Source organism: Echinops telfairi, unplaced genomic scaffold (genome assembly GCF_000313985.2).
Source record: "Echinops telfairi isolate 266 unplaced genomic scaffold, ASM31398v2 ScPeMD7_7458;HRSCAF=8496, whole genome shotgun sequence".
In the NCBI taxonomy this organism is placed as follows: domain Eukaryota; kingdom Metazoa; phylum Chordata; class Mammalia; order Afrosoricida; family Tenrecidae; genus Echinops; species Echinops telfairi.
Window position 1 is genome coordinate 14,580,449 of NW_022111358.1, and position 16,768 is coordinate 14,597,216.

Genomic DNA, 16,768 nt, shown 5'->3' on the forward strand with positions numbered 1-16,768 from the left:
TCAGTTTGGGAAACAAAGTTTTTTTTCCGAGCACTCTAACCTAAAAAGAGATGCACCAATGAAGCCCAAAGATTTCGTGGAAACAGTACAATTCATATTTGTTTTCCTCTTTCTTCAGGACAAAACCAAATAAAGTGCAGGTGAAGGAGATGAAACGTGACAACTAGAAGCTGATCAGAAACTTATTACACTATGCAAAGAACGCGGAGGGATCTGAAGATCAGTGGTTAAAATGAATTTACTGCAATAAAGCACTTGATACAGCTTTAAAGTTACGTCAAGTAGCAGCCAGATGCTGAGTCCTTGGTGGGGACAAAGAAAGGTGGTTAAGAAAGCAATCACTTTTTCAAAACCCTCAAGGCAAGCTACGTGTCCTTTCACAACGGTAGGTAACGTTTCCTTTATTTATTTGGAGTCATGGACGCTGTCCCCATTTTCCACAGTTCTCTCTCGAAGCTGCTGCCATAGTGTGACACCAAGTGCCAGCAGACATAGGGGCTTTTCATCCTACACCACGATGCTGTGTAATGTTTGAAAAATGGCAACATTTGATATGGATGGTCAGATGAGAGATACCAAGATGTCAGACAGCCCATCGACTGCTGTTGCCATGAGATTCACCAGTCAACATCAGTCTGATAAGCTACCCGACAAGTTGGTACAGCCATGCAGATGTCACGATGGGAGGCAAACAGACACGGAGGGAGGACTGGATTGAACACACGGGGCAGTGCTGCCCTTTGAAATACCGTTCTATTCTCCACCCAATGCTGGTCTCAATTTTCCTAAGGAAAAAACTGAAATTGTTATTTTCTTCCCAAGCAAATAAAAATGACTAGGTTCAACCGGTGGTAACATGCCAAAGGAGAGAGAAATCACATAGCACATACGTATGAAACACAAAAAGGCAAGAAAAAGGGTTATAAAAGTAAATTTCTATGCCTGTTAAAATTAAGAGTACACATTGAGCTATTAATTTTAATGAAAATTAATGGACTTCTCCGATGTTTTCAGAAACAGAAATCCCCGCTTGTAGGCCACTTCCACAGGCTGCCACCACAGCAGCAGTGTACAGCTGCCTAATTCCACCACAAAAGTTGCCACTGGTGCTGCCTCTTCCATGCATATAGGGGATTACGAAATCCTTATTGGAAGTGGACTTAGCAAGGCTGTCATTCAGCTAGTAGAAGCTAAGGAAGTGAAAAATCAAACCGGACACGATTTTGGAATGATCAAAGATGTCTTTATAAAGTTTTTTCTTGACTTCATTCTAAATATACAGAATAAAAAAATGGCGTCAGCTCATTTGTGAGACACCAACCAGATTTTCCTTATACTGTTTCAAAATTTAAAGATCAGTTTCCCCAGAGGGTGTGCAATGCATCATAAAATGGCCTTTTTTTGAGGGTGGGAGGGGAAGGTTGGGCAGGATGGCATATTAAATTTTACCATGATAGACATGCAAGACTGTTAACCAATCTAATTTATATACATTTTGATGCATCAGAAAAAGGAAAGCAATCACTGGACAAGCTAAAAAGCCTGACATACGACGTATGAACTTTGCAGGTGGGGTGGTGGGAAGTCTCTAATTGTACTATGTGGGCCTTTTTAAAGGAGGGGACAGAAGGCCAGTTTCTGTTAGGTTTGCTGCTGAACATCACACTCCACCCTAATAAAATACAACTTGGATTGACTTAGGGCGGATACCTTACCTTAAAAAAACAAAGGAAAAGTTATGTCAGTGCAAAATATGGACTAAACGGCTTTTAAAAACTGATAGAGGCTGGAAAGGAGCATTTTCCTTCCTGGTCTGGAGTCCTCCCAGTTTAAGGCAGGACTCATCCACTCTAATTTCTGCAGTTAAAATTTTTCTCTGCTTATTTTGTTTTTTCCTCGGAGTTCAACCGCTGTTGGATTCGTTTGGCATAGCTTTGTGCCATGGAGTTAATGATGGACAGGATGAAGTAACACACCATGACTACCACCAACTTCTCAAACATCCAGGACAACCAGTTTTCTCCCTGCAAGAAAAGAAAATGTAGAGCAATCCGACAAGAAAGGTTTCATTAGTTCAGTAGCCAAAGGGGGGGGGGGGCATCTATGATGAGTTCAGGAAAAGAAAACGGATCCTGCAACATTTTTTGGCCTATTGTTCTTTTCAGAAAATTAAAAAAAAATTTATTCAGCACCACCCTGAAAATTAAAAACTTTTGTATTGTAACAGCCCACAATCCCGGATAAAGCTTATGTATCTGCTTCTGCAGCAACCCCCAGGGAGCTGGTATCACCCACTCTGGGAGACACGGGTGTAGGGAACTTAAGAACAAAAAGGCTGCGTCCGCATCCTGCCCCGAAAAGCACACGAGGCCCCATTCACGTCACTATCAAGATCTCACTATGCGGGACATAAAGCCATTTTAGAATGGAACAAGTTGGAGAGCATTTCTTGCCTTTTACTATGGCAGAAAAAAGTCACTGATTAAATCCCTAGAATCAAGTAGCAGATTCTGGCAAAGTGGGGATCAGAGATTTTTCTTTCTTTTGAGCTTCAGTCTTGCGAACGACCTTCAAAGTACGATTTCTGAAATCGTTATTGGGTCAACTGATGGCAGTAGTAGCCATGTAAAGAGCTTAAACACACACACACACAACTGTGCTTCCTTCTGATTCCCTATGCCATGCCACTGCTTTCCCAGCTTCTGGTGCTAGTCAGTCGCGGCCCCCCTCCCCCCACCCCCCAGCCTGAGGGTCTCAGTTAGGATTTTTTAAGCTCAGCTATGTTAAGTGCCTTGGTTCATAAACTTGATTATCCTCCCTTTTCCCCAAAGAAAAGTAAATCGAAGATGAAAGGTGATATTCAAGTGATTTCAGGAAGTTCAATATTTTGTTGTGTTGTAAATACAAAATTTAAATCTCGTTGGGGAGTATGTCCTGAAACCTAAGTAATTTCACATCCGCTAGTTTATCACCTAAGGTCAAAGCAATAGGTTATTCTATTTAGCAGTCTTTCCCATTGATCCTCGCTTTATTTGGAGAAGAAGCCCCAAACCCAACCTGGTTTTTTTTAAGACTAAGGCTCCCAACAGAGAGTAAAGCGAGCCAGGCTCAGAAAAAGTCAGGGGATGAGCAAAACTCACTCCTATCAGCCCACAAACTCAAAGGAAAGTCTTTTCACCTGAAACTGCTCAGGGGTTGGGGGCAGGGAGGAGGGAATGAAACAAGGTCTCACCTGTGAGGTGCCCATTTCACTTTTGTGGTGAAGTTTTTGCCGCTGAGCTTCCAGGTATTCCTGGAATGGCTTCTGCAGAGAAGGACCTATGCCAGGGACAGCACTGGAGACAGGGTGCAGTGGCCCAAGGAAGAAGAGACATTTGGGGAGAAAAGTAGAAAGTTCATCAAAGAAAATTCACTTACCGCCTGGTCTTTAAAAAAAAAAAAAAAAAAGCAGAGGTTGTAGAGGAGAAGGGATAAAATACAATATTCAGGAGAGCTGGCAAGATTCTGTGACCCCTTTTTATGAAAGCTCTGAAAAATCCTCTCTTTCAACACCCCTTTAACGGAGAAAAGCCTCTCCGTGTTTGGTGCCAGCAAGGAGCTTCAGGGCTAGAGCCCCTTCTAGCAGAAGTTTCTCCTCCTCGGAGAGGCCGGCGGAGCTGAAGCTGCACACTGGCGTGACACGAAGAATTAGAATGAATGACTTCTGAGAAGTCCCACATTTATCACCACCGGTTCCTGTAAGAGCTGGTCTGAACCGATTAATAAGGAAATGACTTATGCTTGTGTCATCCCTAGTTAAAAAAGAAACTGCCCGCCCTCTCCCCACTTGTCCCATCTTCTCAGAGGGGGCCGGCCTTTCTCAATCTAAGTCCTTATTAGGACAATCTGTGCGTCATCCTTATTCAACGAGATGTATTAGCAAGTTTGAGAGGCACCTCCCCCTGGTCAGAAGTCGGTGATTAACAAAGGACAAAGAGGGAACTGTGAAGGCTGACTCACTTCATGCTTCATGGTGGGTGACTTGCACAGAGACTGACAATTTGATCTGAGATGAGTGGAGAGCGAGCTCACTCTCACCCAGAACACTGGGAGGCAGGGCTTCCAAACGGGTCTGGCAACTGCAACTACTTGCTGGCAGACAGGTTTTTTTTTATACGTATACATATATGTATAGTGTGTGTATCCTTTAGTTTCTCATCTGTCACAGTAGGGCTAAAAGGCATCCCTTTCTCCTGGAGCCTGCCAAAGGTATCGAAAAGTCTTGGCAGCGCCCCTTTTTAGAATACAGTGTTAGCTTTCTGTTAGAAAAAGTAGAGGTATCTGGCAAGAGGCACTTTTTGTCAGTATATTTATCTGAAGCTAACAAACTCAGAACTTCTGGTTGATAATTTTCTTTGATTCTGTTATTCATTAACTACCAAACACTTACTGGAGTCAGTGCTTCACTGTGAAGGATATGTAAAAAGTCCTGAACAGAGCCATTTGACAGAACATAAGAGGATGAAGGGCAATGCCTTAGCTTACAGTCAGTCTCTTTCTCCAGACTTTGAAGTGACCTGTAAATGAGGGAGACCCAGGGGCCGCACAGGTCTGAGCTGGACTGCTGCTTAGCAGCCACTAGTCTGACTACAAAGAGGCAACAATACACACTTTCTTTTTCCCTGTGTCAATGTGATAAATAATTCTTCCTTAAATGATGCAGGTGGGGATGCACACAGCCCATCCGTTTGTACTAAGAATGAGCCACACGAATTTACCGTATATACTCATGTAAGCCGAGTTTTTCAGCACATTTTTAATGCAGTGCTTGTGGTTAAATGAGGTGCCCCAGCTGATATTCGGGCTGGTTTGTCCTTGAGTGTATACGGTACATCTGAAAACTCTCAGCAAAATACACGCATTCAAAGATTCCGAGTCCTCGGAGTTTAAGAACTCTCCTTCCGAGCGAGTGATTCATTCACGTTGAAAACAAGTCAGTTCATTTTTAACCCCCATCCTCACCCCCGAGTACCACCAGTCAAGCTATTATCTGAAGAGAAAATTTAGAAAGGCTCTAATTTTTGGTGAGTGTTGTGGAAGGGAGACAAGGAGGGGCCTGGCAGCAGTCACCACACAGCCTCTCTCCAACAGACTCCGCGGTGATAAACAATCTGCCATGGTAAGAAGCCCAGTAAGCTCCAACTTTAGCTGATAAAGTATATGTCATTGTACATGCAAAGAACTAGTCCTAGGCTAGTACGTGATTCCGTTTCAAGCTGCTAATGTGCTACACATATGCTTTGAGTGGTTTTAAGTGGTGGGGTGGGGCGAATGTCTTTCTCTACAGTTTGCCATGATAGACTAGGGAAACACACGTGAAAGTAAGAACAGAGGTAAACATTTTGTCTTGATATTTTTAGGGGACAGTATATTAATCAAAACCATCATCAATAATAAGAACCCTGGTGGCACTGTCTGGTAAGCACTGGGCTGCTAATTGCAAGGTTGGAAGTTCAAACCCACCAGCTGCTCCATGGGAAAAATGAGGCTATTTGCTTCTATGAAGGTTTACAGCCTTGGAAACGCTACAGAAGAAATAAGTTGGAATAGACTGGATTGCAGTGGGTTTATTTTTTCCCTCTCATCATTTACAATACCACATAATCTGAATATATTTAAACAATGTTAACCTACATTCGAAATCCAAAAGTTTTAGTCACTCCTGTTTTCATTTCTTTCTACAAAAAATAGCTATGCCACAGATTTCAACTACCACAAAGGACTTTTGTACCAGAGTTTTCTTAATCATCACTAAGCCTACTTTAGACTGAGATTTTAGCTGCTGCTCTTTAAGTGTTACCAGCCCACAGTCTCACCTCTCAAGTTCAGTTTCAGGCTGCAGACAGAAACAAGGGTCCATTAATTTAAGGTATCTACATGTGGGGGAAATAACCTGTATCACAGTTCAGTAGCTTTTTATAGTTGGCCTAGGAAGTAGCCTAAAAGCTACTTTAAATTCAGAGCAATCATCTCAGCCAATAGAGTGGCTGAAGACCTCTGTCAATGGGGCTGGTTACATTAACAAAAAAATTACAGATGTGTATGGTTTAACATCAACAATAACAGGAAACCCAAAATTATTGCCATCGAGTTATTTAGAACTCATATCGATCCTATATTGGATTTTTAAGGCTATATAAATCTTTGCTGGAGCAGAAAGCCTTGTCTTTCTCCCTCCAAGTGGCTGGCAGACCTTTTTTGGTCAGCAGCCTGACATCTAATCCACATCAGGAGGGCTCCAATGTTCACAACAGGTTCTGTGAAATAAGATATTGATTTGGATGTTGGATGTGCTGGGAGAGGGGTGGGGGCTCCAGGTGCAGTGGCAACTGCTCCCACTGCAGACATCTCAGGTGAGCACTTGGCTGGGTCCTGCCCATCTGTCACCACCTCCTTTGCTAAGCCAGCTGCAGGGAAGACCAGGTTGCCTGTGAGAACTTGCCTGGGGAGGCAACGCTGGGTCAAGCGGTGCAAAACATGGGGTTTAGACCCACTGATGTGTGGGAGCCAAGCGGGACAGGGTTGGGAGTTTGGGCCTGGGCCCTCACTGCAGCGGAAAGGGTGGTTTCCGGGTCTGTGAACAGCACCTTGAGGGGCTCCGACCTCAAGATGAGGGCCTGCTATCCTGGCACTTGGCCACCTGAATGCCTGCACACAGGTAAACATATCCGACAGAGCCTGAATGGACCTTACACCATGATGGAGAAAACCCTGAAACTAGGAGGTGAACAAGCACACAGAACTATTCTTCAGTCAACAGCTGGACAAAAAGTATACTTAACTAGCCTTGAAAATCGCCACTTACCCTAGGCAAGAAAACAAAACAAAAAAAGGAAGAGAGAAAACGGAGAGGTCTCATCTGCTTTCTCATGCCATGGAGCAACGATGTGGTGGGAAGAAAACGGTCTTTGTGGGTGGTGTAGGCTTGCTGTGTTCTTGGCACACACGAACGTGTTTTCAAGTAACAGTCCTCTTCAAGAACCATTCTCACCCCCGACAAACAAAAACCAATTTCCAATAAATTACTGTACTTTTTTGTTATTGACCTTGGTGGATCCTGCCCACCGAACCTCAGAAAATGCAAAGGAAATAAAGATGGGGGCTAGGGGGAGACAAGAAGAACCACAAAACTCCAAACGGACTCAAAGCTCAATAAAGGTTTCATAGGGTATTTTCCCATGCGTACATACTTCAGTATTTGTTAAAAAGGAATTTATTTGCAAATGCTAATGCTGTTCAATAATCTAGTCAAAGTACCCGTTGGGTCAAATCCTGTTATGAGCTCTGTCCAATTTTCAAATAAATTTCCAAAAAATATAAAATTTAACAGATGCATCGCTCGACTTTTGAAAATCAACTATCAGATAAATCCATACTGTAACCTCTCGCCAGTTTTCCTCATAACAAATAATGGTCTGCATTATTCTCCATGCCCACAAAACCCAGAAAGTCTTCCAGAGGAAGCATCACAATTGGCACAGGTTGCATAGAGTGGGTGGAGTGATTACTCCTGTTTTCACAATGCTCATACTTTCATTTGTTGGTTAATCCAGAGCACACACCCATTCCAAGCACGTCTAGAATTCATCAGTCGCTATTTCTGTGTCAGGAGATTCCTTTCAAATTGTGTAAGTATCAAACAAATCTGCTAACACACATTTGATTTCCATCTTTTCAAAACACACACACACTCTCTCTCTCTGTCTCTCTCTCCAATCTTTTCACCACCATGGAGATTGTCATCACTCAAACTCGGACTTAGTAGAAAACCTAAAACTTCCCCTGAACAGTTCATGGTTCCATTTGAGATTTGCCATCCAGGGATGTGTCTTTTGTTATGTGTGTCTATAACACGGGAGCACTAGCCCCATCTTTCAGAGTCTGTATAAAGGTTAAGTAGTTATGATATGCCAAAGCCCGAGGACATTATGGATATTTGAGAGAAATTTTAATTAATACAAGCTCTGTTGCTTTCTCACTAACTTCTAGGTTGGTTTTTTTTTTAACATTCATCTGATGACTAATCAGAAAGTCTACATACAATCTGAGTGTGATCAGTCAAACCTGGGAGAGCCTCGTCTTCTAGAGAGCAGCTGGTGGATTTGAACAGCTAAAGCTCACCCAACAGCACCACCAGGGCTATTTTCCATAAGGTTATTTAAAAAGTCATTGCCATTATGTCAGTTCTAACTCATTTCCCTATCAGGAAGGGTAGAACTAACTGCCCCTGTGGGTTTCTGTCACTGTAACTCTTTACAGGGATAGAATGATCATCTTTCTTCCGTGGAAACGGTTGGTGGTTCAGAACTGCTGACCTGGTGAGCAACCCAGTGGGTAACCCACTCGGACACCTGTGCTCATCTACAGGTTAGAAGTCCCTGCCATCGAGTCCATTGGCTGAGATGTCAGTGCTATAATTTCCCTGCTGCTCGTTGGGAGCAGAGCACTGTTAGTAACTAGCACCTTCATCTTCATTGCCTTATCGGAAGGTACCTTTTAGAGCTATGTTTTGTGTTTAATAGTAAGAATTACAACCTAGAATCTAGTTAGGGGCAGAGAAAGAACACCAAAGCTGCAACATGTTGAAAGTGACCAGCACACGGGGGTCCCTAGAATAGGCTTTTGTCCGTGGACCTCCTACTCCTGCTCCCACCACCCCAGCCCTCCACCAGGGGCTATCTTTGCACTAGGAGGCCTTCTGACCTAAGGACTGTGGGAATGACAATCAGACCTCTGGTAAACTGATCAACCCAATAATGTACAGACACTCATATACATTTTCTATGTAGGCACTAACATCATAACGTGTTATGCAAATGATAAAACCAAAAATATTAAAAAATATATAATGGATAAAATAAAAATAAATACAGTATAAGTTTGATTACTTTAATTCTGATGATTTAGACCAGTGCTTCCCAAAGTGAGCAATAACACCCCCTGGGTGGGGGTGTTTGCGGGAATGATCCAAGGGGGGCTGCAAAGCAGATACCTACACTTAGTCCTGGACTGTTTGCTATAGTACAAAAGCATTTACTTTCTGGGTGGGGGTGGGAACTCAGTAATTTTCTTTCTGAAAAGGTGGTAGTAGGTCAAATAAGTTTGGGAACCTGTAGGTTATACATTGCTCCCAAAGGGTAAAAAAAATTCCTAAGGCTTATTAGTTGGCAAGACTGTTAGCTGCTCACTATTTAAACTTTTAAATTATATTTCAAATGAATACGAGGGCCACGAGAGTCATCTTGATTGGTTGAGGATTGATCTCTCAATAAACCCAATGGATCATTTGACTCCATGAATTCTACCAATTGAGTTCAGGCACAAGAGTATAAGACGAGGATCTGAGGCAGAAAATGGTCTTGTGTGCCGAGTGGAGCCCCAAAGCCCATCTGTAGAAAATTGGACACCCCCCTCCCAGTCAGGGTGCAGTGTAGCACTGATGAAACATACAACTTTCCTCTAGTTCTTTAAAGCTTCCCTCCACTACTATAATGATCCCAATTCTACCTTACAAATCCAGTTAGACCACAGCATGTACACCGGTACAGTTAAGAGCTGGAAACACAGGGAATGCAGGACAGATAAACCACTCAGGACCAATCATGAGAGTAGTGATACCAGGAGGGTAAGGGGAAGGTGGGAAGAGAAAGGGGGAGTCGATCACAATGATTTACATATAATCCCTTCCCAGGGGAACAGACAACAGAAAAGTGGGTGAAGGGAGACATCGGTCAGTGTAAGACATGACAAAATAATAATTTATACATCATCAAGGGTTCTTAAGGGAGGAGGTATGGGGGAGGGAAGGAAATGAGGAGCTGATACCAAGGGCTCAAGCAGAAAGAAAATGTTTTGAAAATGATGGCAACAAATGTATAAATATGCTTGAAACAATGGATGTATATATGGATTGTAATTAGAGCTGTATGAGCCCCCAATAAAATTATTTAAAAAAAAAGATTTTATTAATTGAAAAAAAGAAAGAAAATGGTCTTGCATTGACCTGAGGCAACACACCATTCTGCTGAGAAGATGGAAATGCACATTTTAAGTACTTCTAGGATGTACAAAGTGGATTCTAAAAGTTTGAGAGAAACTTCTGCTACCCTTTAATTCCAGTTTTACACAAACTTTTTGGCACCCCCTTGTATTTTCATGGATGAATTAAAACCCACCTCCTCCTACTGCCCTGCCTTGGGTTTGTTGATCCATCTTCTAGACTAAACAGGCCACATGGCAGAAACTCAGCAATGTGATGGACTAGCAATTCCCTCTGCTGACAATAGTCCTGTAAATAATGCTCTACTTTTTGAAATGTACACATTTTAATCAAACACTAGAGTTCAATTTTCCTCGCCACCCCCTAGGCAGTGATCTCAACAGGCTTAACGGTTAGTATATTAATGAGTTGTCATTTCCTGTCTGATAAAGATTCTCACAGTACTTAACCACCTGTTTCACAGGGGCCCGACCAACACTGGAGCATTATTCATAGTGACTCAGATGGGCCCTCAGACTCCCAGCCAGATTCAACCACCATAGATTGCCCTTCACATGAAACTGCATTTCTTCCCAAGGTAGCCGGTTCTGGAGAAAGGCAGCTGGCTGGCTGGGGATTTATCACAAAATCTTTCTGAGAAGCCAAAGGCCAGTAAGGTAACTTAGGTTAATATTTATAGCATCCAGAGATTAGAGGAAAAAAAATGAAAAAAGACATTGTTACCTCATTACCCCAGGAATAGAAAAAAATAAATGAGTTGGCACTAACTGCAAACCAATTCATACTAACTCAAGCAGAAATATGATCTAGAAGGCTGTGTCCGACTGCAATGGAAGTGTTAATAGCTTACAGTGTAAGAAAAATTGGCAATGGAGTACTCTCCTTGCTTTTAGATGTGAAATGTGGTGGCCACCCACATCCCACTCCTTTATACACCAGGAGTTTGGAAAGGCACCCCATCATCAAATAAATGCAAGGTAAAGAGTATTCACTACCACAGATAATCTAGGGCTTTTGCATATAAACAAAAGTTTGAATGGGTCACCTCTGGCACCTTCTAAAATTCGTTGTGATTCAACGTCAGGATTTGGGATTCAAACCTCTAGAATTTCATCCACATCTGCGCCTCTTTCAAAGGATTAAAATCTCTTTTGTACTCAAATTAGTCGACTGCGTGCGGAGTGGTATAATAAACACATGACACCACCCATTTCTTGGTGGCAGGGTAGAAAGAAATCCACTGCTCTTTCCGGAAACTTCAAGTGTATTGTTGCAATGCCTTTAAGCATATTTCATTCCCCCTGCTTTAAGATTCAGAAAGGACCTCCTTACAATTAAGAGGTACTCTCTGAAATATGCTATAATTAAAGAGATGACCCTGAAAACAACCACTTGTTTCTGAATGCAGACTTCAGCAGCAAGAACCAAGCAGGTATGTTGTTAGGGAAGAGGCAACAGATTTTTAAAATCAACAGATTTTTAAACTACCGTATATACTCGTGTATAAGCCGAGTTTTCCAGCACATTTTAAATGCCGTTTTTTGTGGTAAAATTAGGTGCCTCGGCTGATATTCAGTTTGGCTTATACTTGAGTATATATGGTATTTCAGTTATTTCTTTAAAAAAATTAACAGCTCTTATAGTAACAAAGTCATGCTTAAAGAGCCATTAAATTTCATGACAAATGAATCAGTACCAGAGACCCGAAGGTCAAGAACAGTCTGAAGAATGTTAAATTTAAAGTGAGATGGCTCCAAAGTTTATTGGTCTTGAAATCACTGAAAGTAGCCGGTAGGTGAAAAAGGTTAAAACAAACAGACAAAAAAAAAAAAACACCCCACACTATTGATCAGAATTCAGTCTCACCAAAAATAATATAGTCCTTCCAATCACTAGAGCAGGAAGAAAACAAAGTCATGGCCTTTGCCCTCCGTGGAACTAATCGAGAAGGGTGGTTAAAGGGCCTCCAACATGCCCTTCCATCTCCAGTGCAGAAACAGTACCAACACTCAGGGACAGCAGCTACACTTCACAGGGAGCAGGGCAGTGGGCACAACGGACCCGTGGTGATTCCCTAGCAAGTCCACACAGTCGCTGTTTGAAAGGGGCAAAATCTCTAGTTTCTTGCAGTCTCTCAACGACCCTCTTTGCTACCTTAAAACTTCTCAGAGTCTTCACTCATTTTAAAGATGGCTCGTAAAGAGGTCAACCAACCCAAGCAGACTTTTGATCCTATTTCCTTTCACATCTTTACCTTCTTGATGAACTTAACTTCTCCATAAGCCTTGGTTTCCCCACCTACTTAGTGATCTTACCTGCCAGGTTTGTGGACAGTTCATAGACACGTATGCAAAGCACCTGGTGCTGTAGGTACTTAATAAACATGAGTTTCCTTCCTACATTTCTCCCTTTTTCTTATATCTGTATTTTCATCCTTTAGCGATGACGCCTCTCTTCTACAACCTAAACATGCAGAAGCCTTCCCTATTAGTGAATGAATGAGTGTAGTCAGTAAATAATTACAGAACTTTTAACACGTGTGCCAGGCAGAGTTCGATGCAACGTTTCTATGTAATCCAACTTAGCTGGGCTTTATTGTCATCATCCTACTGAAACACACAAAGTATTCCTAATATGATGCCTGTTTCTCAGTCTTCATCAGTTGACAGTCCCTGCTTTAACCTTGTACTACACAGCCCCACAGTATCTGTAACTCAGAAGTGTTGACCATCCAAAGACGAGAACAAGCTACTACAAACAAGAGGAAGGAGATCACTTAACCTGAGAGGTACTTAGAGGCAGGTAGGTTATGTTAAAATTAGAGTGTACAAGTGCTTCTTGGCAGCTGGGGTCCCTATCTCATGTTCAGATAATAAAGTTTGTGCTACACATTTCCTTAACTTTTTATGACTTTACAATGATCAAAGTCAAAGAAAGCAAGCACACAAACCATTTTATATTTTAAAATGAAAGGGCAGATTTTCGTTCTGAAGAAGAAAAAGTCCAGACCCACATATCTCATTTTGACTACTTGTTCCAGAGTGAGGAACAAGAAACTGCATTCGGAATCAGCAGTACTTAATTTCTCAGCGGTTAAAGTGATCTCCCTTGCCACAGATAAGCCCCAGTCTCTGAGGTCAAACATCAAGTTAACGCAGGATAGGAAACAGCAGAGAAGATCATGGAACATTCTGTATCTGTTCAAAAGTCCCTGCTTCAGCCAAACCCATCCCCCAGTCCTGCAGTTCAATGACTGAGTTATGGAAATTTTCTTGTGTGGTAAAGCTGGGCACTTTGTCCTCCAATAAGACCCTGGCGCCCTGACAATGAGCCAATGTTCCGCACATGGTTGTTTCGAGTCATGTGCTTAATGTTATTTTCTGGCAATTCTCATCCTCTATTTGGTGAGAATACTGGAACATATCATTTCAATCACGGTTTTAAAGTTAGATTTAGTCATGCTCTTTAAGAAATATGTCCAGGTTTTCAATGGAGAAATTTCAAAAATTTGTTTTAAATCTCAGTTTAAAGAAACCTTTGTAGCGTGACAATTGCCTTTCTTGCTATAAAGCTCCCTGGTTCTAAGCCTTTGGATTCCAAACAGGATACAAAAAAGTGAGAATTTCACTGCATGCCTATTTGCATCCCTTTCCAAATATTATCATTGTCCATCTGTTAAATACACTATATTAACAAATTTCCTTCTGCATTCTAACCCCTCAGAATATTTAATGAATTCATTACTGCTGCTCAGTTTTCTCTGTTTGACTAAATTTTACAATAGGTAACAGAGGTCCTGTCTTTTAAATCTAGTGACAATGGCAATTACTCTCCAGAACTATTTAAAAAGAAATCTAATTTTTATCTCTGTTTGGGAGAGGGAAACAAAACTACAATAAATTTTTGAGTGAAGGCCTAGATTCTCTTGGGACTTTTAGTTCTAATATTGTAATGACATACTATCCTAATAATATCACAGGTCACAGGCATAGTTAAGGTATCAAATTTATGCCTATCAATTATCAAGTACACTATTAGTCTGACAATTGCTCTCTATCGTCTCCAGAAGTTATCTCCACAGGAAAACACATCTACAAACAACAAACAAACCACTATGCAATCCTGAGGTTGATTTCAGTTCCATGGACACACAGGAAATGGAATATAAGATGCCATAACAAAATAAATAAATAAACAATGTTGGAACTGAAAAGGAAAAAAAGGTATCAAATTAAATTGAACCACTATATAGAAAAACTGGGGAACCTTTTGGGATAGGGTCATTCTCCCTCTCCTGACCCCCCAGTCACCAGTATAGAACTCAATGTTCTGCAAAAATAACCCTAAAACCTAGACCCCACTAGAGATGTAACGATCAAGAGGCCTGCACCTGGGGAAAATGAATAGCCTGGGCTGGCCAACTGCAAGTCTACATCTGTGATATAATGTTTTTGCTTACGTTGGGCCCTGGACCAAACTATGAGGGAAGGTATTTTGTTTATATGCCAATTTTCTTTAATTCGCCTTTTCTTTTGCATTGCCCTTTCATCATCCTCTTTCCTCTGAGCCACCAATCTTACACTAAGGAAGGAATGCTCATAGAAGCAGTGCTCAAAACAGCAAAAAATGAAACAACTCAAATGGATGAATTAATTGTTGCATAATTAGCTAAGGGAATACTATACAGCAGTCAAAATGAACAGTGCAGTGACACACTACCATATTACTGACAAAGATTATATATTTTTAAAAGTCAGCACATACAGACATATATATATATATATATATAATACTTTTAGAAATCCATACAGAAGCAATAAAGTCACATAAGACAAGAAAGAATGAAGACTATGTGATCCAGATGATGGTGATGATGATGATGATGATGATGATGACTTTATATGAAGGGAATGAAGGGGTTGGGGTTTGGAAACCACATATTTGATGTAAGTTAGTGTGAGCATTCTGGATTTTCTTTGGGCTTATGAGTGCATAAAATAATTAAAAAATATATATTTTTGGTTTGGCTTACTATTCTTATGGAATCAACATGGGCTTTAGAGATATATTGATCTGGGTTTTGAATTCTACCTCCACTACTTACTGGTTTTGAAATAAGTGAGTTATTCATTACTCTTAGGAGTCCAATTTATCAGTAAAACAACAAGAAAAAAATAACCCGTCATACAAGGCTGCAATCAGAATAGTAAAAACAACTATGTGCAAAGTGCCTCCTATATTAAAATTACTTTAAAAAGACAGACATTATCAAACTTGAAACAAAGGACATTTAAATTCCACACAAACTGGAATGTAGACTCGACAATAGGCGCACATTTCAACTAAGCTGTATGGTATTTGTCAACACGACATTTTCACGTGACGGCTGGATGGAGAAAGACTGGCAGTGGCAGTGGCGCCCTGAACTAGAGAAGAAACTCTACTCAGTGAAAACTGAGAGAAATGGCGCGGAAACAAGCTTCAGGGAGTTTGAGAATTCAGCACAACGCTTCTTGACGCAAAGGAGACCTTCAGAATATATTGTTGGAAGGGATGCCTATGGCAGAATTCACATTCCAATCCAGATTAGTTTTGTCCAAAGTCTACACGGTTTGCACCATCCCACTCCCTAGCTGTTCTCACGGAAGGGACTCATTCTTCAGTCTATTGTGCCATACACCAAAACCACACTTGCCTTCAAGTTGATTCGGCCTCACAGCAATCATAGAGGACAGAGCAGAATTGCCCCACAGAGTTCTTCAATTGTAATCTGTACGGGAGCAGACAGTCACATCTTTCTCCAGCTAACAGCTAGTAGATGTGACATGCCAATCTCTCAGTTAGCAGCTGAGTCACTGCATCATCAGTGAAACCTGCTAGAGCTGAAATCGATGTGACTGCTTTGCTCTACTGGAATTAGTAAGTTTTCCTTCTTTGGCAGGGTGTGGTCTCACCATCTCTTTATCAAGTTCTTTTACTGGAAAATATTTTAATTTCCTTTCTTTGAGAGGTTTCTGCCTTATGCAGGTTCCAATTTTTGCAAGCTTACTGTAATGTTATTTTAAATTTGAACTGTTGCTTTTCCCCTTGTCTTGATTTTTGTCCCCTCTGTTTGATAACTGACTAGTCCTTAATTTATGGGTACAGAGCTTTTAAATATCCTTCAAAAGATTGTTCCCCAAACTGTACTAGCTTAATATGGCAATTGGTTTTACTAGTGTGAATGAGAGAACTAGCAACCAAAGCCGAATATATCCACAGCAAGTTACAGGTAATACTTTCAGTTCAACTCCCTAATAGATCTGGTGTGTCAATCTGCCTGTTTTTCCTTTTTAATAAATTTATTGCTGTACTATTATTATGATATGAAATTTAGAAAAGAAGAACAATAATTTAAGATTCTCCAATCTTGTACAAGAAGCAATACATCTGAATTATAATGTTGATGATGAATATTGAAAGTATCATGGACTGCCAGAAGAACACCAAACCTATCAATGAAAAAGAAGACCCTTATGGGGGGCTGGCCCCAGTCCCAAATACTAAGTGAATGCCTGCCCCTCCCCCGAGAAGAATTTATTTCAAAGGACGGCACTGAATCCACAGCTTCGGGAGAGAGATGAATCTGATCGGAGCACACGGGAACAGATGACGGGGGAGGAGGAGAGACTGGAGCACATCCTGGCTCACCAGGCCTTGAGGACGATGACCCCAATTAGAACAGCCAGT

At 41.3% G+C, this 16,768-nt stretch overlaps 1 protein-coding gene across 1 annotated transcript in view; it reads right to left on the reverse strand.

Moving 5' to 3' along the window:
* Window positions 1-220: 220 nt before the first annotated feature.
* Window positions 221-16,768, reverse strand: part of VMP1 (vacuole membrane protein 1) — a 115,339-nt gene continuing 98,791 nt past the window's right edge. The window contains exons 11-12 of the mRNA XM_004707005.4: window positions 3,233-3,335; window positions 221-2,024 (exon numbers count right to left, since the gene is read on the reverse strand). Coding sequence (XP_004707062.1) covers window positions 1,881-2,024; window positions 3,233-3,335 — 247 coding nt within the window. The 3' untranslated portion in view covers window positions 221-1,880. The remainder of the gene's footprint in view (window positions 2,025-3,232; window positions 3,336-16,768) is intronic.